At 38.1% G+C, this 22,767-nt stretch overlaps 1 protein-coding gene across 2 annotated transcripts in view; it reads right to left on the bottom strand.

Moving 5' to 3' along the window:
• Window positions 1-22,767, bottom strand: part of TAFA4 (TAFA chemokine like family member 4) — a 68,157-nt gene that overhangs the window by 7,718 nt on the left and 37,672 nt on the right. For both annotated transcript variants that reach the window (XM_042823675.1, XM_042823674.1), the window contains exon 4: window positions 4,526-4,681. In XM_042823675.1, the coding sequence (XP_042679609.1) occupies window positions 4,526-4,681 (156 nt within the window). The remainder of the gene's footprint in view (window positions 1-4,525; window positions 4,682-22,767) is intronic.

Raw genomic sequence — 22,767 nt, 5'->3', positions numbered from 1 at the left:
CCAATATTGCTTTTTGACCCTATAGAAAACCTTTAATTATTTAGACCTTGAATCCAAATGTTTTCCTCATAAATTCTAGTTTTAACAGACTTGACTGGATGGAAAATGATTTGGGTACTGATGATTTACTTAGAGACATTTAAAGCACTTCACTTCTCTCCAAACAAAAGTTATTAACGTTTTATCTTCTTGGCAGTAGCTGCTAGACAACCTAGAATTGCTTCTTCCATTCCACAAATTCCACAAAGAAAATGGAGAAAAACGAAATCTCATTATGACTGTTTTAAATGTAATTGTTCATCATTGACAGAAGAATTAGTTGACCTTTGTTAAGCAACATTTTCTACAGCTGCAATCAAGTAGTATAGCCACAACTCAAGGCAGGATACACAGGCTGTATGGGATGTTTTCTCTGTGTACTTAACTACTTGTGGTCATATGTTCTGTTTTTTTCCTGAGTTTAGTGGCTCATTTCATCTACAGCAACATTTCTCAAAGCAGCAAGTTAGCCTGTGTCTGAAAGGTGGGAAAAAAAGAAGAAAAAATACAGAAAAACGAGGTGTGCCTGTGTACAGAAGCAATAGCCTTGCTTTTCTTGTTTGCCAATACTTGCCAATAGCTTTCAGAACTAAGTTCAAATACACAGATTAGAGCTTCTTGTTAGCTACATCCAAAATACAATTATCTGAGAGAGAAGAAAGTTAATGAGCATGTCAATGTGGACAAGGGATTACAGAAATACCCTGACCCAAAGGCTTCTAGCTTTATACTCTCATTTAGGCTACCACAAGCAATTTTACTATGCTTGTGAACCCCTATTAAATATCCCAGACTATAACATTGACTTTAGCCTTTATATCCTTCTTTTAAATGAACTAATCTGACTTTTGCTGCTACCGGTGTTTAAAGTTTCTGGGAAGAATGACACTGTAGAATTGCAAAGCACTCTATAAATGTTAGTTAGGGCCCACAACGCTGTGGGTATTATCATACCACACTGAAAAGGAATGGCTCGTAGCACTCAAGGCACTTAAAAGTTTCACTTAGTGTATTTATAAAATCTAAATATTTTTATATTCCTTCCTGTACAATTTTAACACATTATTTTCCTTGAAATTTATCCGGATATTTATATTTTTTCTCCAACTCAAAGTACCTTTGTTTCCTCCTTGTCGTATATCATGAGGAAAAAAATATGTCACTTGTGGAGATCTATGTCTAAATGTAATCATATAAACATCCAGTCTGACTTCCCTCAAACAGGAGGCTTTCCCAAATTCTGGTAGCTCTGAGTATTGGTATGCTGTGCTCTACTTCTCCAAGCACAGTTTAGCCTTAACATACAGTACTGCTTTAATAAAGTGTGCTGGTTTAATCTGACCTTGTGTAAAGTTCTTCATCATCTGTCAAGCTATTTCAAGATCCAAATATCCAGCTGGCCTATGACTACATCCTAAAAACAATAATGACAGGCTTTACAAACCTTTTTTATGGCCTGTTTATGCAAAAGGGCACAACGCCCAATACCTATCAACAAGGAGCTGTGTTTGATGAACTAGATTCTACCTCCACCCAAATTAATCAAAAAATCTGTCACTGAAATCCTGTGGGAGTTGGGTCTGAAAACCCATATGCTGAAAGAGTAAGAAAATCAAGGGGAAAGAAAAATAACATCTATAAAGTACCAAAACCAGAAGTACAGATTTCAGATGGAGCTTATTTTAATTGTCACAATTTTCTGTGGAAAAAAAACCAAAACATATATATATATATATTATATATATATATAGCTGAAGGCTACTCAAATGTGAAGTTCTATTCCAGAACAGAACAGCAAGTACAGTTTGTCTAGAAATTGCTGAAGTCCCACATCTTAATTGCCTTCCATACTCTGAGAAAATCTATTTGCTGCAGTGTCTTAAGCTCTTGTGGATGAGCTACAATCAGTGATTTGCCAGCCTGGCTGAAATGAACATTAGAGCCAGCTCACTGTGCTGCCTGGATTGTAAATACTAAAACAGAAACCAGACCTTCATTTAGGAAGAGCAAGAAGCAGCAGACTTCTTTAAAATCATCAAATAGATATCAAATTAATTAATTGTAATTATGTAATCATGTAACCAACCATTTGTTTGGCCAAGAAAGAAAAATGTTATTCCATTCCAATAGCTTTATTTTAAGGTCGCCACTCAGTGTTGAACATAAAACATGAGCCCTTTCACCCTCTTCCAGTAATCTCTTCATTGATGGTAACGGTTAAAATACACAAAATCTGAAAAGTTCAGTCAGTGTTCGTATTTGGATGATTTCACCCTGCTTATTATTGTTCTCCACCATGACTTTCTCAGTTACTTCCCTTTTGAACATGTGTTGAAGAGGCTAAGGTCCAAACAGAACATGCTTATAGGTATATATGTTCTACTTGGATTTAGAAAACATTTCTAATAAACATTACTAAGCACTAGACTTCTTTAAAATCAAGATTTCAATCTGTAAAAGCATGTGTGTGTATGACCAAAAATCACATCGTCTGACACAACCAGTGGGTGGCACCTAATGAATACATTCAGTGAATGTGAAGTGCCATATTTCCTCTTTTTATCTGAGCATAATCTAACAAGTATGTAATGTGAGGAAGGAACTGCAGGCAGCACCCATGTGTGCCACGTATGTTCATAAGCACAGAGATAATTGCTACTCTAATGCAAATAGTGATTACTACTGGATAAGGTCTGAAGTTCAAACGAAATACTTTATAATACTGCCGTAAGACAACTGCCTTACAAAATGTTTTCTTTTGGTTAGAAAAATTGTAATTCAAGCATGTCCTTCCCTTTAAATTCAGAGGCAAATCAAATATCCTTCTGTTTGGCAAAGAGGTGTTAGAAAAGAAAGCAAAACCTCTGTATCAGCCTAAAGTATGCAAATTCAAGAGGGTTTTTTGTTTGTTTGTTTGTTTGCTGTTTGTTTTGGTTTTGTTTTTTTTTTTTTCCCTAAAAGATTTCTGGCTTCCACAGCATAGAAGCCAACTGAAGGCTGTGTACAGAGTGGGGAAAAGCAAATTTAATCCTGAGGCTGAGTAAAAATAGTTATAATTTCTGTGCTACAGCAACAGAAAAAACACTGCAGGCTCAGATTCTTGCAGGGAAAAGAAACCAAAAAGTGAAGCATGTTAAAGCATTACCCTAAGAAATGAGGAGGAATCAAAGACTTCCACTTTAGGAACCAAAACCTCACATTCATAATATTCTGTCTTATTTAATTTCAACTATCCTTGAAGGTAACAAACAGCCACTAAATTCTTTCAGCAACTACTTGTACTGACAGACTGAATTAAGTTTCTATCATATCATACATTTATGTCTTTCTATCATGGAATGTAGTGTCACCTTTGCAATCCTTAGGCAAGTTTAGAACACTGACTGACTTTTATTATCTGTCATCTTGAAAAGTATTTCTGCTTGTTGTATCACCTGAAAACAGAGGGTATTTCTCCTTTGAAGAGAAAACTACTTAACAAATTGTACAGTTAAAGCTTATTATGCTCCCAGATTACAAGGCATGTAAAGTCTGAACAGACTTTTAAAAAAAAATTTAAAATGTTTTCTTTAATAAGAAGTGGAAAACAAAAAAGAAAAAAAAAAAGACATACTGCACGTATTTAGTTTTATTTCTAGAACTAAATAGCTCTAAAAGTTTAGAAAAAATGTTTTTGAGTCTTTTCTTTTATATTTAACTCATAAGGTTGTAGTTTCATACAGAAAAACAAAAATGCTCTGCTCTGGTCTACCAACTCCAACTCATTTGGAGTTACAATGTACACAGTCCAGTAGAGGTGGGATACCATTATAGCACTGATGTCCAGCATTAAGAGACCATTCAGCACATAAAATGGTGAGTCATCCATCTGGAAAACAGCTTTCACAATCAGATGTCCCAGCATTGTCTGCATGCTCACTCTTAGGGCTGCATTTATTATCCAGTGACTTTCCAGCCAAGTTACTAGGTCTAAAGGTAACTGGAATCACAGAATCACCAAGGTTGGAAAAGACCTTTAATATCATCCAGTCCAACCATCCTCCTATCACCAACAGTACTCACTATGTCATGTCCTTCAACACAAAATCCAACTGTATCTTGAACACCTCCAGGCTAGGTGACTCCACCACCTCCCTGGGCAGCCCATTCCAGTGCCTGACCACTCTTTCAGAAAAGTAGTATAAGGGTTAATATCATTAATTGAAGTCTTTTATTTCTGCTGTTTCCAGACCAGTCTTAAAGTAGAATTCTTGTGTGGAAAAAAAAAAAAAAATTAAGAAGTTTTATTGGCACAGACATGAAATGGATGAGTACATATATTAAGAGGATTAATTACACCCGGATTTATGCACAGACTCATTATAATCAATGCACAGCGATGTTTTCAAAATTAACAAAAGGAAGGATTATGCTTTTGAGGCAGTGGGGAGTCAAACCATCAAGGAGAACAAACTTAGGAGCTGTGGGTGAGCAGGAGGCTGCTTACCTTCCACACACGAGGGCTGAGCCCGCGTTGTCCCAGCCACCTGCCCCGGGAAGCAGGAGCACTTGACTGTTTGCGATCGTTCCTCAATCCGGTTCTTATTGCAGCAACGATGCACTGCCACAACCTCACATGTCCCTTGCTTGACTTGGTGCTGGCCTAATAATTGCAAGGATAATGATGGAGAGCAAAATAAAACATCAGTGTATAAAGAAAAAGTCACTGCTCTTCAAATAGATGGCAACCACGTTTCCCCAGGACCCTGGGCTCCTTGTACTGGACTGTTTTCCTCCAGTCGCCTCCTAAACCCTTGCTCAGAAACCCCACTTCATGATACTCTTCTCTTTGCACAACTCATTTCCACATCCTCACTTTCTGAACTGCCTTCAAGTGCTTCATCTTGCATTTGTCTGTCTTACACAGAGTAGAGCCCTGAATGGCTCTTATCTATGTTTGTAAAGCACCTTGTAAATTAACACTACTATGGAAAAGGGTCCTGGGTTTTGTTTGATTTTAATTTTACTACGTTAGACAGATGATGCCAAAAATATTCAACACCTAACTAGGAGAAGGGACTAAAGTACAGATATTGATGTAAAGGTATGCAGTATCAGAGCTACTGAGATGTAGCAAAACAAGTGAAAATATTACAATGGCAAGCTTGTAGAACTACCCTGCTTGCCCATCCAGTATCTGTAACTAACTATACAGAGGGCATCTTGCTCTGATTCAACATGGACACGTTTACATGGTTACATCCTTATAGACAAGATGTTACCAAATGATTAAGTGGGAAACCTTCAACAAAGTTAGCAATGCAATTTAAGCCTCCAAACTGGTTTCCCATGACAGAAAACAAAAAGAGGACAGTATACAAATATACACTTAATTTTTAAGAGGTTGACTTGGCAATGTTAATTTGCCATGTGTGTTTTTGTTCCACAAGTACTTCAAACACAGCTAGAGGGCTGCCTGACTTTTCTTGCCAAATATGTATTCACAACCACCTCAATGGGCAGAAAACTACGTATACGAAATCCTGGAAAGGAAATTTAGTCTTTATTTGCGCACTCTACATGTAAAAAGAAATTCTATGCACAGAGGTGTTTGGATGCCTTTCTTTTTTCCTCAGGAAAAACCCACGCTGAACATCTAAGTAAAATGTGCCAGAGCAGAAAAAAGCATAACGCATTTTACAGAAAGTAGGAAAAATGTTGAAGACAGCATAAAAGTATCTTACATATCTACTGTATTAAGTTTACTGGCAGACTATGAATTTCCATGCAAGTACCTAATACCTATATCATAGTAAACATGAAAAAAAGGTGAAAACAGCTATGAGCTCGTAGGTCAGCAGCTTCTCTGTAAGTCAATAAAAAAAAAATAAAAGCACAAACAGACAAATTAAATTGGCCGTGCCACTTCATTCCAGAGTATTTTTCTACAAAACACCTCTGAGTGACAGCGTTTGGAGATAATGAGTAGATGGACAGAGATTGTGACAGAAAAGATTTTGTAAATTGAGGTTGTTAGTCTGAGAGCATTTCTCTATTTATTTATTTATTGGATCAAAGTCGTGAGCTAAAACACTTTGGAGTAAACAGGGTAAGTTTCCATTGGCTTAGAGTAGTGGTCCTGAACTCTCTGGAATCAGTGGCAAAATTCCTCCTGACTTCAGGAGAGCAAGGTTACTGGGCCATGACCTGAGAAGGACACTTCATAATGGAGTGAGGAAAGGAAAAAAATGGAACTGCTCAAGCCACATACTTGAGTTTGCTATGTATCTCACCTGAAAGACCAAGTGGTCAAGTCTTGTTTTAATTAAAGTCATTATTCAACTCACATTAGATGCCAAGATAAGAGAAGAAGCCATTTTGTCAGAGAGTACATCATAAGGATGGACTAGAGCCAGCTCCAGGGATCAATATGTAGCTGAAAGAATATCTCTTTTCAAACCCAAACCCTGCTTCCTTGAGGTGAATAGCCCTGAGAAGTCAATACCAAAATAAATCAAACAGGATTTGACCCCCAGGAAAAAAAAACCAACAAAAAAAAAAAAAAAAAAAAAAAAAAAAAAAAGCCAAGGGCTTGCTTTCAATTATCTTATTTGAATTTTGAAGCACTGGCATTGCTCCTGTAAAGTGCCAGGAGTCAACAGGAGCTCAGATACTTGTGTAAGGCAAAATTACGTTACATCCCAGGTGAGTCCTGTGGCTCAATAGCTGTTTTGCTATATGATCATTCATGCACAAGCAAGAGAAGGTGTCTCCTCTTTGCTGGCAGAGGTAGGATTTTAAGGTTTGAGAGTGCTGCTGCCGTGCAAAGGAAGACAGAGCTCCTATCCTTTGCCCCTAGCATGCAGATCCTATGGAGTAAAACAGCAAAAGGTACTAAAAAGCCAAAGACATCTGCATGCATCATTTGCATTAATTGGATTGCCCTTGTAATAGTCTTTTCCCTCCTACATACTCACATCTGTATTTCCTCCTGCTTGTTCACGCAGATCTTAACAACCCTTCATTCTGTTGAACACCCGTATGCATTTCCTCTTAATGTTCAGGCACATTTGCGAACAGGTGCTGAACAATTGCTAAGCACTAACAAGCTAGCTCTGTGCACCATTTTTCTCAACATTCAGCAATCTAGAGGACAAGCACTCAGTGTGCAGAGTGGCTTTCAGAGTTCACAAAACTCAACGAGTACCTAAAAAAACTAACCATCAACTCAAACAGGCTATTCGCTGCCTAAATCTCTTGAAATCTTATCTACATCCAAGTGCCCAAATGCAGAGAAAAGAAAGAACATAAGAATACTTTTCTGCACACTTTAACCTTCATTTTGCCACTAGATAAACCTTCAGCTCAGGTTTAGAGTACATTTAAGTTATGGCTAAGAGTAGAAGAATCAAAATACTCAAGAACAATCTCAAAATATTTTATAATGAATGGATTCTCAGGAAGACAACGTACTGGAGAAGTGGGGTCTGAAGAATTTTTTAAAGTGTGAACATCACAGTAAATGAATTCTATGCCAGGAAAGCCATTCCAGGGAGAACTGCAATGAGAGATAGGTAGAAAACCAGAACTGGGAGAGCAAAGCCCCTTTGGGCTCACTTATAAAAAGCCTATAAATTCACAGCTCTTCACCTGTAAACCTATTCAGATCTGCAACCCAAGGGCTGTCAATATTTGCAGTTGAAATTCAGTTACATCTTCACATTTAAATAAGAGAACTCTCCAAGGAGAGATGCATTTTATCAGCAACAGTACTAGAGAAAGGTTCCTGCTGTTGAACACCTTCTGCATACTGAAAGAGGAGATGTCTGCCAGTCAAGCACTGTGGAGGATAGAGGACAAATCCTAAGGACTGTAGGACACCAGGCTGCTTCTGATCAAGAGTTTGGCACAGGTGATGTTCTCCATATCCCTCATCTCTCAGCTTCCTCAGAATTACTAATGCTAACTAACAACACCCTCTATATCTCTCCATGTAGGACTCAGACAAAATGGGAGAGTGCTTGTTAATGGAAGTTGCTTCTGTTTAATACAATTGTTCAACTATTAAATTTGACAAGACTTTGCTTTCACTTTCTCCTATTTAAATCAAGGGGCAGATATGCAATTAATGCTTCTAAAACTCTGCAATCTTCAAATGAAACAAAGAAAAACACAATTATTGTCAATATCAAACATCACAGTGATGTACTTCAAAACTACAAGGAAAAAGAAAGAAAGATAGACCTTCAGAATGCTACTAGCTAATCCTGTCCATGTCCATGTCATCTCTGACTAATTCTAATCCCTCCCAAAGAGCATTCTTCCAATGCTACTTGCACACAGGCTGCACGCCTTTATCAGAAAGGTTTAATCCTGGATAACCTCCTCTTATTCTAATTTCTTAGCTCAGAAACATATGGAAACAGCACATATAAAGAAGGTTTTTAATTTCTCTTTCATAAGTTGTTCCATTTGATGAGGAATGCAACTAGCACTATGAAGAACAATGTATCTAGGATAATACAACCCTATCTCTGCACATTCTTCGCTGAGCCTCGAAACCAGCAAGCTTGGTCCTCACACAAAAACCTCGCATCATTTATTCAAAAGGTAAGGGGATGTCTGTCAATAAAGAGATGAATGGCTATGGAAGCTAATGCTGCACCAACAGTATTAGAAACAAGTAAGTTAAAAAGTCAGCAATGCAGCATGAAAAAGAAAAGCACTCCAAGAAGCCCAGTACCAGTTCATCTGTTCCGTCTTCATTTCATGTTAGCTTCTGCTTACATAAGTGCTCACCAAGAGGTGAATATTCCTCCAGAAAAACAAACAAACAAACAACTAAATAGTATTTGCTGTTTTTTACATTTTGTTACCCAAGATACATATGAGAACCTCACCAGATCACTGTTGCACTGTTTGTGTGTCTGTGTCTTCGTGAGATGAGGGAAGGGGAAATGGAGAGGGGGCATTTCCAAAGACAACAGGGGTTTCTAGAAGAAAAAGCTGAAAGTCACTTGGAATGTAAAACTAAGACACCCTCTTCTAAGATGAAATGAAACCAGAAGGCTTCTCTGCTAATATTCCACCCACCACTGGATTTTTTCACAATCATTTCACATTCACATCAAGGTCCTGACCTAGATGCTCTCTTTCAAGGATGCACAATACTTACATGAATACTTTCTCATAAACTGTCTCTGCATACACAGCTTGGTTCACTTTTGCTTGTAAAGCTGTATCTTTTCACTTGTTGGCAGTAAAAAGACTGTTCAGAGGCAGTCCAGATCTGCCACAAAAAGACATTTCAACTGCTTTCCAGATAAACAGACAAGAGATATCTTCCCATAATCACCTGCCCATGATAACAGGGCAGATGTAGTACAAAACCAAAAAGAGAGGTATTCAGCTTGCTATCTATCCATTACTTTCATGGTCCTTCCTCACATACATAGCAGTATTCTGATGACTGAAGCTAACAACTGTAACGAAGCAAGTAAGAAGAGATGCAGTGATCTCCCACATTAAGAAGTTGACACAAATGCTCACACAGTATTCATGTTTCCAACCAAAGAGTTCCCATAACATTGCATCCCATGTTCCAATCAAAACATTTCTGCATCTGCTGTTGCAGCAGCCAGCAACATGGGATGTCCAAAATCCCAAACAATATTGTAACAAGTGAACAGCACTGAACGTCTTTAACTTTTCTGGGGCAAGATGTGATGATGATTCTCAAACATGCAACCAATTTGAGAGGAACTGTAGGAAGAGCAGATCTAGGTATGTATTCCAAAAGAAAATGAGTGGCTTCAAGCCCTGATAATGAAACCCCGAACAGTAAATGAAATCAAAAGCATAACCCTTCATATGTACAGGTAGAGGAACATGCTGACACAGCTGGAGTAAATCATGTAACACAGTGAATTCTTTGGCAAGCATCAGAGGTCACATCCATATGGAGATTAAGGTCCTCTGGAATAACTACTGTAAGCGACCTTAGATCAGACACAAACACTGAGACTTCTCCATGGAACAAAACATTAAATCTGAGCAGTCAATAAATCAAAATAGCTGAGACCAAAGTAAGTGCTGCAAGTGAAGGAGGGAAGAGGGAAAAGTTGCTGCAAATGTAAAGAAAGGTGGATGAAGAATGACCTGGAAGCAAAAACTATGCTGAAGCTAATCAATAAGGATTGCCTTTCAGCCAGCTAGTAATATTCATCCCAGTTCAAGCACACATACTGCTTGTACAAACTCAACCTGAGAGCATAAACTCCACAAATTATCTCAAAGTGGTGCTTATACTTCCTGCAGGAAACTTTCCAATGTACCTATTTTAGGTGAGCCATGACAAAATATGTAAGGGAACGACTTGGTTTTCCACCACATCTTGTAGCAAATGAACAATGCTGTGTGCTGTAACATCAGCATATTTCCTGCATGTCTCATTATCATGCACACGTGCTATTTCTTTTTCTTGTTTCTTTCTTCCTTCACAGATTTATCATTGGAGAATGGGAAAAAGAACAGAAGTACTTTTAATATTGTCATAAACAAGAAAGAAATGAATGAAAGAAAGAAAAACTTTGTCTCACGTATGCAACAAAACAAATTTGGGGGATTAGGCCTTGTGCCCTTCTGAGCATTCCTCCACCACCTGAAATACCAAATGACTGCTTTTGGGCTTAGCTGTATAAAACAAATGTTTGTAATCTACTTAATACCAGAGGTATTTCTGACTCAGTTCAAGGTCATTCATCAGACAAGAATGATATTTGTTTAGAGAACACAAAAGAGTAATTCTCAGCTAAGACACGAGCCTCTGCAGATTAAGAAAATAGCAGTTGCCAGAAAACAGAGCAGATGTTGGAGAAAAAAGCATTTTTTTCATTTCAAGCAAAAATTAAATTTTTATAGTCATGCCCAAGTATAACAAGTAAAATGGAGGAGAGCAAGTAAGGGAACTGTACTCTTGCATTTCAGCGCAACATAGTTCGAATACACAATGTAAAAAGAGCTCCACCTTTTTATCTTTCTTAAATGCAAAGCTGAGTCTCCCTTCTTTAACTACCTTTTCTGTAACTGCAAAGGAATAGGACTGTGCCTGAATTTGACAGTCAAAGGTAAACAAACAAGTAATTACTTGTTAGTTAACCTTCATTTGCTAATCTGCTCAAGAAAGATCCAAAAATAACTGGTCATTAAACACTGCGGTTTATGAAAGTTTTTCTGATGCCATTTCCTGTTTGACAGCCTTAATTTAGAAGACTGAATTTGGCAGTGAAACCCTTCCATTAATTGCTCTGTGTTTATTATAACCATGTAGCAATATTTGCTGCTACTAGAAGAATCGCCTCTTTCAAAAACAAGGGCCAGTGGATAACGCAGAGAATTTGAGTGATACATTTCATTGCTGAAGTGGAATGAAATTTTCATGTGATAGGCAAACCAGTAAATGGAATTTCGAGGCACACTGAAAGCAATCAGATCGGTTAATGCACTGGGCACCGGGCCATCAGCTCCTCAGCTGGTCTTTAATCCCTGGAAAAGCCTCTATGCCTTGATCACTACTGATTAATTATTTTCAGAGTTTGCTTCATTTTATATCAGGTTTTATATAGCTGTAATGGTTATCTTGGGTTTATTCTGATGGAGTGGACAAGAAAAGCATTGCAGCAGTCCAACTATAAGATCCAGCTGCCAGTTAAGCAATAACAGGTCATAAAACTAAATTGCACAAATGCATTTTTAATTCTGAGTGACGTGAGGGCTTATAAATGGCTTCAGCAAGTGCAGACTATCCAACCTGGCTGAACAGCTATTTGAACTTCAGCTGTTTTAACTATTATATTCATAAGGGCAACACTTAAGTGAGCTTTCCAGAATGCTGACAGACCTTTTCAGCCCGTACTACAGAATGGTTTTTTTTCCTTATACGGAAAAAAAATGACACTGCAGAGTGCCTGCCATTCAACGGCACATTGTAACAGCAAAAACAACAACACATATACCAAAAAACCCAACACATAAAATACAGATACGCTCGAATAAAGAAAAAGAAACTGATCACAATCTTCCTTCACACTGTAACTCATGATCCTGAATTATTCAGTATTACTATCCTGAAAATTAATGGTAAAATGATAATCTAAAAGAAGGGCAAGGATTCAGATGTTGTAAAGGTCCATCAGTTTCTTATGTCATGCTGCTGATTTTTTTCCCAAGTTCTACCATGACGATATTTTTCAAGGTTCCACAGATCTCTGGGGTCTTTCAATTTACACATTTTTTACATTTGGATCGGTTGCTTGAAGGAAGTAGGACAGAACATGAGAGGGCCTCAGATTCCCAAAGGCTTTTAGATCCTGTTGCCAAAATAAGAAATCAGTCTCTATCTGAAATCAATGAAAATGAGATATTTAAATAGCAGGAGGACACCTGGATATCTTTCTAGATTTTGGCCAGAAAACAAACAGGTCACCTGGAAAAAGGAACAGCTTTAATTTGCCATAGAGAAGATGCCCAGTGTTAGCAGGAACATTTGTCACAACAGGGCAGGTTGCAGAAACAATGTAGTGAAATTGTCTTTTCAAAGTATCCCAGGTAGCTTGTCAGATTTGACAAACTTTTATTCTAACCGGAAAACAACAGACTGCCTCACCTGGTGAATTTTCCCTCGACCCTAATGAGACTATCAGCAAATGCAGAGATGAATTAGAATAGTCATTAAGGAGGCAGAGCATAAAAAATGAGCCATGGGAAAGGTCAGAGAAATGAGGGTGAATGAAGAAGAGCACGTGCCCTGTCACAACCACTGCAGATGTGAAGGAAATAACCAGGGGAGAGAAGCAGATGTTCCTGTGAAAGCTGTGCAAATTTGACGTCTGCTTTCAAGGATAATGGAGCAGGCATAGGTGGCAGGAGAGGGCACGCCATTAACTTACACAGTGCTAGAGAATCTCCCCCAAGAGCCATTGACTTTAACAGAAATGTTGCACCATCTCCCCAGCCTGAATCGGATTAAAGGTGACCTGGTACAGTTGTCATTAGTTCCACTATTCTTCCACAAAGGTGGTCCTCTGACCGTTTTAATCAGGTTTTTCCTCTTGTAGTGTGCACGTTACAAAGGGGAAACTTCTCAAATGTTTATCCTGATCACAATCTCAAGGAAATAAAAATAAAATCAACAATTACACGGCTTATTTCACTTGCCTTTTGAATCTATGTTGATTTTAACTCATTAGAAAAAAAGTTACTCTTTATGCAACTGACTTCTTAATCTTAAAACATGCATTTCCTCACTTGCAAAATACATTAGCAGAATCACAGCCATCTCCACAAATACATGAGCATGGACAACACACCTTCTGGTATTTCTCTTAATTCAGTGTCCCACCAGAGACAAAGTGGGAAGGACCAACAGGCATTGCTTGTGATAGCTGTTCTGCAGAGCAGTGGCAGCTCCATGAAGGCAGGTATTTCTGCAGGACCAAGGTTCTGGGAACCTACTCAAAGGTCAGTTGAATCACTCGTGAATCACAACAGCAGGAGTCACTGACAACTGCACTGGCACCACTGTCAATAATGAGCTGTGAAGCCCTCCACAGTCAACACAACTCACTTGCACAATGGCTGGATGGGTCGTGGAAAAAGACCTCTCCTTCACAAACACCTGTTCATCTGTTATTTTCAAAGTTCCATAGGACAGTGAGTGTGGTTGCAGCGTGCCACTCACACTGTTTTTCCACTAGCCTTTAAACATGAACAACTCTACTACCTCTTCCTGCCGATGTTCCTCCAGTGCACATTGCAAAGGACTCGTGTCTGGCAGCATCATTGCTGCCCAGCAGGTAGTTCTCAGCAGCAGTGAAATTGGCCAAAATCCATTACTTTTACCCAATCAGCTGAATACAAGAAAACAGCAGAAATTCTGTCCCCCATCCAGATAAGAAGGAAGGAGACGGTCAGAAAGAAAACCACAGCCACAGCAATTTTTCTTAGGTAGACATGTACTTAGTAATAACGCCGCAATCTTCAACTAATTTCACACTAACCAGCTATCTGAAGGCACTACCAATCACTACCCAGCAGATCTGGATTAAAAACAATAACTTGGAGGTGAAAGGCTGTGTATCTCATTACTAACCCATTGAGGCTTCCTGTTCTCTTGTGATTGCATCTTGTAATTACTTACAAGTGCTTTCTTTGAGCACAAGAATTTACAAGTCCTTCTTTGCAGCAACTATGCACCTTTGGAGTATGTAAAACTGGCCATTTGAGATCAAGCAATATAATTAACTTATTTGTTTCTGCACTAGCACTTCTGAGAAGAGAACCCTCAATTGTCAGCAAACTGACAGGCCTGGCTAGACAAGTTTAAATTCTACCTTGACAAGCAGAACATTTAAGGAAAATAATTCAGACATGGACTGCCAGGCTGTAACTTCTTTAATGAAACAGTCTGGCTTTTTTTTTTTTCTTCTATAAGAATACTTCCATTTCTCTGGTAATAAAAAAACTCAGTTTTGCCTGAAAAAAGACTACAAAATTTTATTCTTAGGCAGAAAGCATGGCATCATTCAGCATAAAAATGCTGAGAAATAAATGGATTTTCAAGTCTTCTTGTCACTTTATATATGATCTATTGCCTGCAAGTTTCTTGTTTGAATACTTCTGACAGTCATTCAGTTTATACTCATGCATTACCTAAGAAATAAGAAGAAATTTAAACTGAGCTCTCCAACTTGCTTCTGAGAATGTAAATGTAGCAGCAAAGAAGTTAAGGAAAAAATTTCCTTTCTGGACAAAGTTTGAGAACGAATCAAAAGAGGAGAAAGATTTAAGAGATTCTAGAATGACTACAAAATAGTCATGGTTTTAAAACAATAAAATACAGTGAAAAATACATTTTGCTGGCTGTGATAAGGAAGGGTGCACCTAGGATGAGTATTTTTCTTCCTTGTGAAATTGGTGGCAGATTATCAGATGGCCTGAGGTTATCGTAAATATGTACGCTTTGGAAGTGGCCCTTAGCTGCAAAGGTATCTGTCTTCCATAGCATAACCTGAAAATAGTTCACTTCCAAACAGGAAAGCAGATTTTCCATTATCAATGGTGTTCCAAGTAACCTGTGCTCTGAGGAGCTAGAAAAAAATAACAGTGCATTTTGGAACATAACAACTGAAACATAACAAACTTGATCAATGAGCTGAATGTAACCCAGAATTTAATCTGGTAGTATATAGAGTATGCCTAACTTCAAATCACAGAGAGTGTTGGCTTACAAGGTTCATCACCACAGCTTTAGACCTTCAGATATGGCCTTTAAAACGTCTGACATTTTACTTAAAACATCCTACTTTTAGTGAAGAAAACTCATTAAAAAAGAAAAAAACTTCAGGTAAGCATTAGAACATAACTACATATATTTCTAGAGCTCACAGTTCATAGACATGGGGAGGCTAAATGACATTTCAGCTTCACCTTTTCCCCAGGATCTGTTTTTCACCTTCTGAGGACAAGACCTGAACAACAGAAACCTCACAAAGACGTAAGCAAAGGCAATTCCTCCAAGTAGTAAGAGCACAGCTCTGAGGAAGATAACAGCCACAAAGATGGACTCAGAGTTACATGTTCTGCACTGGCCTGGGATGGGATGCTCAAAGTAAAGTGTGAAAGTTCTCACACTGATTTCTCTGTTGCCTCTATGTAGAGCCCAACTGGGCCATTGCAGTGTTCTGGTGATCTCAGTTAGAGGATGACTCCCAGTAAAAAAGCTTGGAAGAGATTTTGAGTATGGCTTCCAAACTGATCACAACAGTTAGGCACCTGAAGGACTGTAATTTAGTGTAAACTTAATTCTCTTTCTGAGATCAAGAACCTCACAGATCAACAATAAAAAATCTCAGACCCACAACTCTTTCTCATTAGCTACAAAGCATAACCTTTCCTCCCACCCTTGCAATCTATTCAGAGAGTGAGCTGGGGGGTACTTTTGCTTCCAAGGTGCCCTGGCTTCACATTTGTTCTTTAACAAGTTTATTGTAATAATTTTACAATAAAATGAACAACAGGGTGTGTCAAGGAAGAACGTGGGTACCTCCCTGCTAAGAACCATTCCATTTTTTCAGTTTATACTAATTAAATTTTGCTAACTATTGGACACGAAATAGAACACATTATTTGGCAACAAATTTGACAGTTACTTTCAACGGGCTAGAAAATACAGCATCATTTATCTCCTGCAGGAATGTGCTTTGTACACTACAATTAAAAGGTACAGCCTCTTGAAAATCGTAACTCAATTTTCATTTCTTTTTTAATTTAAGGATAGACACATTTTATCCAAAACTTTGGTAATACGTATATATGAAAAACACTGATGTTGGGTAACGAGATTCTTATTTCTTTCAATGCTCCTATCAGCTTAAACGTGAGGGGTTTTTTTTAAATGAACTTTTTTTTTTTTTTAATGTGTATCAAATTACAATATAAATCCCAGCAGAGGAGAGGAAAATTCTTAATCAAGACCATCTAAAGATGAAACTACTATCGTGAAAAAAGACATATTTGTGCACAAGGCACACAGGCCATTTATGCAAGCCTACTGTTAGAAGTGGAAAACATCTTCACAAAACCATGAAACACTGAAAGTCTTGAATTAAAAATGCTCAAGAAGAGCCTGTAGCAAGGATTGAACAGCTTCCAGTTACAGGCAGATAGAAAATGTACTCTAGATTCCCTCAGCAAGCCAACACTCCTTGGGTGTAAAAGCAAATACAACATGGTTTACATCTTACCTTCACTGGTACTGAACCAAGACAGGCAATTAGGCAAAATGACACTGGACACTGTGAGACCATTTGTTTTTTGTTTACTATACAGTATGATATAATAGAGACTCTGCAGAAATGAAATCCCTTCCTGGAGGTCTTGGCTTTGCTCGTAACTCATTACCCTAGAGACAAGAGAGATCACTGATGTTATTTTAATCTGCTAAGCTGCCTTTGCTCAGCCATATAGTAAGTCTTACAAAACTGTAGAGTAAAAAGAAAAAATCTCTCCCCTGGCAAGACGACCTTGAACTTGAAAGTTTGATTCCACAGCAAGTCAGTCTACTGCAAAATGATTAGTCATAATAGTACAGCACAATAATGCCTTCTATTTTCAAATTTTAAGTTTTGATGAACAGCCAGTGCACATGCAGCAATCCTTGTCACCAATAATTACTGTTTCACAGCAGCTACTCAAAAATTCTCACCAATTAATTAATTCCATTTTGAGAATTTTGGAAACAAACGAGAAATACCGATGTCTTCAAACCACTGTCAGTAGCTGACACATATCTTTGTTCTATCTGAAGGAGCTGCTGTCAAATGGATCGCTTAAAAATGTATCTGAAGTGGTTCTATAGAATACTTCAAGGGTGTATTGCAGAAACTTCTGCAAGTGCTAATTCGTGGGGTACTGTTAAGATCTGTACAAATGAAAAACACTCCTCCAATAGCCAAAAGTGACAATTTGAGGTAAGTACTCTTTCTAGATCGCCAACGTTTCAAGGGCTAAAAGAATGTTGAGAATTGCAATTGCATCTAAGAACAAAAACAAAATAAAGCAATTCTTGACTCTTTCAGCAATACACACTAAATATTTAATAAGGGATCCTGGAGTTCAGAAAGGTTTAAGACAGTGTGTTAGAATATTGAACTAATAAGCTCCTTCAGTAAGTCTCTGAATACGTACAGTTAAACACTACCTAGTTTATTTTAATTATTTAACACAGAGACTGAAGGAGGTTAATGCGACCCAGTGGACTTGTTTATGTTGAAAACTATTGCCTCTCCTTACTCAAAAATCTGCATACTGAGCTGCATCATAGCACAGAGCTAAAAGAGAGCAAAACAGGATAGAGGTCTACAGCTGCTTGCTAGCGTCCAAATGACAGCATTTATACCAGGGCAGTGACTGCATGAAGGCACAGGTAATAGGCAAGTCAAGCCCATCGACTTTGTTGACAGCACTAGAAAAACTAACGTGTGTACATTAGTTGCACACTCCAGAATAGCCTGGATGATGGAAGATTTTCTTGCTAAAATTTAGTTTTATATATCTACAAATCCCCACTTAACATGCAGCTTACAAATCGTAACTGCTGACCAGCTGACTCTCTGCAGACCATAGATGGTGTATCACTTTCATCTTCAGCATTCTCTTCCAGTTAAGTTAATGGAGAAAGCAGCCTCCACTAAGCCACCGAAAACAATGAAGAAAATAAAAAGAAAAACATACTTGCATTCAAAAAGCCCAAAAGATAAGCATTTAAGAAAAGCGAAACAGAAGGAAAAAAAAGCCTCACTAGAGAGAAAATAAAAAAAGTCCAGTTCTAAGCACTACCAGCTAAGGATCAGTGTATTCACTGTAAAAAGTAAAAAGATTAATAGCTAGCCTTAGTGAAAAATACTATATAAGTATAATATAAGTAAGTGATATAAAGTAATATAAACAAGTGATAGAGGATTTGAGTTTTATTTTTAACTCTGTAACAAGTTTAATAAAAGAAATCTTGTTCAAGAACATTCATTTCCATTTGTCCTCAGGAATACAAACATAAGATGTTGTTTATGTCCCTTCTCATTTATGAAATGCAAAACCATAAGCATCATCCTCAGCATGATGTGTCAAGGAAAAATGTGGCTATTTCAGAGTTGGGAGTCATCTTTTTTTTTTTTCTTCAATCCAACATTTATGTAGCAAATGTTATAGATAAAGGAAAAAGCTACGGAAAGAAGTCATGGGATTCTTAGAAAAGGAACAGTTTGGAGCCACCTGCACTGAGGGTGTTTAGATGCATTCAGAGGGAATAAATAACGGACATTTTGCACATAGAAACACCCTGCTGTGCTAGTGCAATCCTATTAGCAAATCAATGCTGAATTGCAGCTCTGTGTCACTCTAGCCTCCGAGATCAAGTGGCTTAAACAGCCCAAACGCCGGGTAAGCACTGTTATTGCAGCACTGGGATCTGCACCCTTTGCCTTCAGGCTGTCCCACCACCACTGTCATCACCTTCCCTATGGATCTCAACAACCAGGGCAGCGACTCTGCTTTGTTTCCAATACAACTCTCACCCCTTGAGTGAAAGGTGCAGCAATTTTAAACCCTTTCTCAGATTAAGGTGCCTAAATTCCAAAGCTGTTGAATTCCAAGCATTTAAATAAGCTGTTTTTGGTATCTTGGACAAAGATTGCTGCTCTCTCTGAAAACAAGATTTTCAAACAGCACTGAGGTAAACTGATTCCAAAGCCTCCAGACAAGATCAACACTACCTTTAATTACCTAAAATCTTAGTAACAGAAGAATCAGTGGAGCAGAAACAAAGAGAGATGTTTATCCATACAAGAAGAACGCTTACAAATAATTATCGATTCACATGTTTTATCTGAGAATAAACCCAGAGGTACCAGAGCCTTTTTCCTCCCAGTCCTGGATAAAAATAGCACACTTAAGTTTTAATTTTGTTGGCTTATTTTTCCTTTTCTGCAGGATTTTCATTACTGCTTTCCTTTAAAGCTCTCCCAAGACTCAGTTATGCGCCCGGAGAGCTTTTAAAGAAAAAGAGCTTACTTGCCTGGCATCTCTTTCCAGCCTATCTCAGCTCTAATTACAAGGTGAAGATTAAAAAGACAAATTAGTTTTATCATTGCATCCTTGGCCTTTTGGAAGGGAAAAACAAAGCAAAACAAAAAAAAAAATCAGTGGAACTTCCAACCTCAGATAAATTGTTGAAGTCAGCAGCTTGCACTGAGTGGGGGGAAGGGGAAGAAAAGATGAAATTCAATTTACAAAAAAAAAAAGAAAAAAAAAAAGGAAAAAAAATTCACTACAAAGCTTACATGCCTTGTGGCAGTCTTGCTGGAGTACAAAGTTGTACAGCATGCAGGTGACATAATTAGGTCACTGGGGGCAAGGCTTCTTAGAACCATCACATAAATAAATCTATAAAACTTCTCAAATTAGACTTTTTCCAGGTTTCAAAGATAGATATTTCCTTTTTGCTGCCATGGCTCAAAACAGTGACTCTGCAAGAAACTTGGTGTAAGTCCTTCCTGGCAGCACACAGCATTGCAGTTACACGTTCTGGCGAGCTAAATAGTTGCTTTTCATCACTGTTCCACTCTCTGCTTGAAATAATTTAGGGGACACTGCTAAACACATTTTAGAAGTTTGGTGCTGAACACAAAATGAGATTAAAGAGGTGCAATAGACAAGTTGCCACTGGTGTTTCCCTGTCACGCCAGGATGAGGAGTGACATTTCTCATATAATAAAAGTGGATAATAACACTGAAGATCATTGTTTGCTTGGAACTGGCCCAGCAGGTTCAAAAATTTATCAGGGATTCAGTGACATCTGCAGGGACTGTAAAATTACCTACAGCTTGCCCCTTTGAGGAACTTTTAGTCCTTCTGGGATAAGAGATGTTCAAAATGCAAGATGTACACATAGTTCTCATTTTGGAAAGCACAGCTGTACAGAATTAAAATGCCTCACTAAACACAGTCAGACTCAGACACCTCTTGTTCTCTGCGATGGTCACAATTCCATTTGCTCTGAAGTTTTTCATAATTAATTCAGAACATGCTGGACTACTGGATTGACAAGTATTGTAATGCACAAGAGCAAACTGAAATGGAACAGACTAAGGAGAAAGAAGAAACAACTTGCTCAGGACAAAAAACGAAGTATTGTTCTTGCTGCTGATAGCTAAACTTTATACTTGGGAACAAGACACCAACCAACATCAGGATCTATTTCCTTTCACATAATGATTGCAGCTACATAAATAATTTCATGACTGTATTATATCATTTTCCAATGAGTGTAAGGTAAATAATTCTAGTGTTTATCTATGCTGTTACTTTAAAACTCCCAAATCCCCTTTTAACTGCCCAATTTCAAAAGGATTTCGTGGGTCTTCCAGCTAGAGTTGCTCTTCTCCCTGTGGATCTTCCATCATCTGTCACTTGGGGCATATACAGCATCATGCCCAAAGGGCCAGTCAGTCAGGAGTTAGATTAATAATACTAATCAGTTACCTTCCCTTTGTGACACAACTAATCCTAACTAAGAAATCTCCTTATTTTTAAGAAAAAATAAAACAACAGAAACTTCCTTCAGTGAGATTTTTCCTTTGGGCTTTTAAGCTAACCAGATACATCCAACTGCTCTTCCAGATCCATACATTGAATGGATCCAATTTCTATACCATATCATAATACCTTCAGCCACCACATATTTCCTGTACTGATAAATTTAGGATTGTGTCACTGTGTTTGCAAGGAAATTGCCAAAATCTTGTTTCAGTCTCAAATGAAGGCCAAACAAGGTCAAGCCTGTTTCTGCTTCCAGTTTGAGTTTTTCCCCAGGTAACTTTCATGACTTCACTGTCTTCATATGCTTGCCTAGCACCATCATTAAGACCTGTAGCTGGAATTAAGCCTTTCCTACATAACCAAAAGGAATTACTGTGTAATTACCATTAAATCTCTAGTCAGTGGGTGTCACTGTTAGAGCATTTATAGGCCCTGCTGCTCTGTTCTGACCTTTTTCACACTTGCAACATCAATATCTTCACCCACTTAATACCATATTCAGCTCCCCCACTGAATAAAAGTATTTTCTCTTAAACTTTGATGTGAACAAGCGTGATGTGCTCAGAAACCCTTCCTGTTGTCATGTCAGCATGCTATTTACTAAGTAATGGTGACTAAAAATATCTGCATAAAATCTCAAGATCTAGTTGCAAGTGACCAGAAGTCAAAGAATAAGAAAGCTCTTGTTCTGCTGATTGAGGCTCCACCTAGATACCCAAAAATGTCACCATCGTTAAAATTTTAGTTTTCTGGGACTTTCTCACACTGCAGAGAGAATCTTCTCTATTCAAATCTCTTTTCCCTTACTGTACAGGCTGTGCCCACAGACAGCTAGAAAATACTACACTGAGGTGAACTGCCCACACTTCCATCCCAATGACTGTTAGCGAGCTGGGTCTCATTTAAATGCTGGCACAAACATAAAACATTGCAAGTCCAAGCATAAAATCACAACATTTTCTTCAGAAACGTGTTATGTTATAAAGGCACGGTGCTACACAAAGCGTTGTCACAAATTTTAAGTGACATAATTTAAATGTTGAATAGCCTCAAAAATTAAGAGACTGCTTCAAGTAACCTAAAAAAAAAAGGTGGGATTGCTCAAGGTCAAATGTAATTACAAAGCTTGCTAAGATGAAGACAGTTTTTAAAGTAGTGGGAAATTAAATTATTTGTCCAAGCTATCTGGCAGTAAATACCTGCCTGTTTTAATTGCTGTCGATTCAGCCTAATAAATACTGGAAGGGAAATGCTCACTCTCTACATCAGCTCCCTTTCCAGGTAAAGCTCTGCCTGATGTCCACTGGGTTGGTGTCACTGCTGCTGCCTGCACCACACCACGCACACCAACACATCACTGGCTCACTGGACAACTCAGTCCTACTGGGGCTGCTACAGAAGAATGTATTCTTAGGCACTGGGAAGAGACTGAAAACCAAGCTCTGCTGGGCACAGAAAGGAAAACAACAGAAGATTAAGTAAGAAGAAAGTCACATGAAATCTGGAGGAATGGTCCTATTTGGACGGTCCCACTACTCAGTAAAAGAAAAAATAAAATAAAATAAAATAAAATAAAATAAAATAAAATAAAATAA

The sequence above is a fragment of the Centrocercus urophasianus genome, unplaced genomic scaffold (genome assembly GCF_019232065.1).
Source record: "Centrocercus urophasianus isolate 14NV4802_14NV808 unplaced genomic scaffold, USGS_Curo_1.0 seq_22, whole genome shotgun sequence".
In the NCBI taxonomy this organism is placed as follows: Eukaryota; Metazoa; Chordata; class Aves; order Galliformes; family Phasianidae; genus Centrocercus; species Centrocercus urophasianus.
The sequence above is the reverse complement of the archived record's forward strand: the minus strand, read 5'-3'. Positions and strand labels throughout refer to the sequence as shown.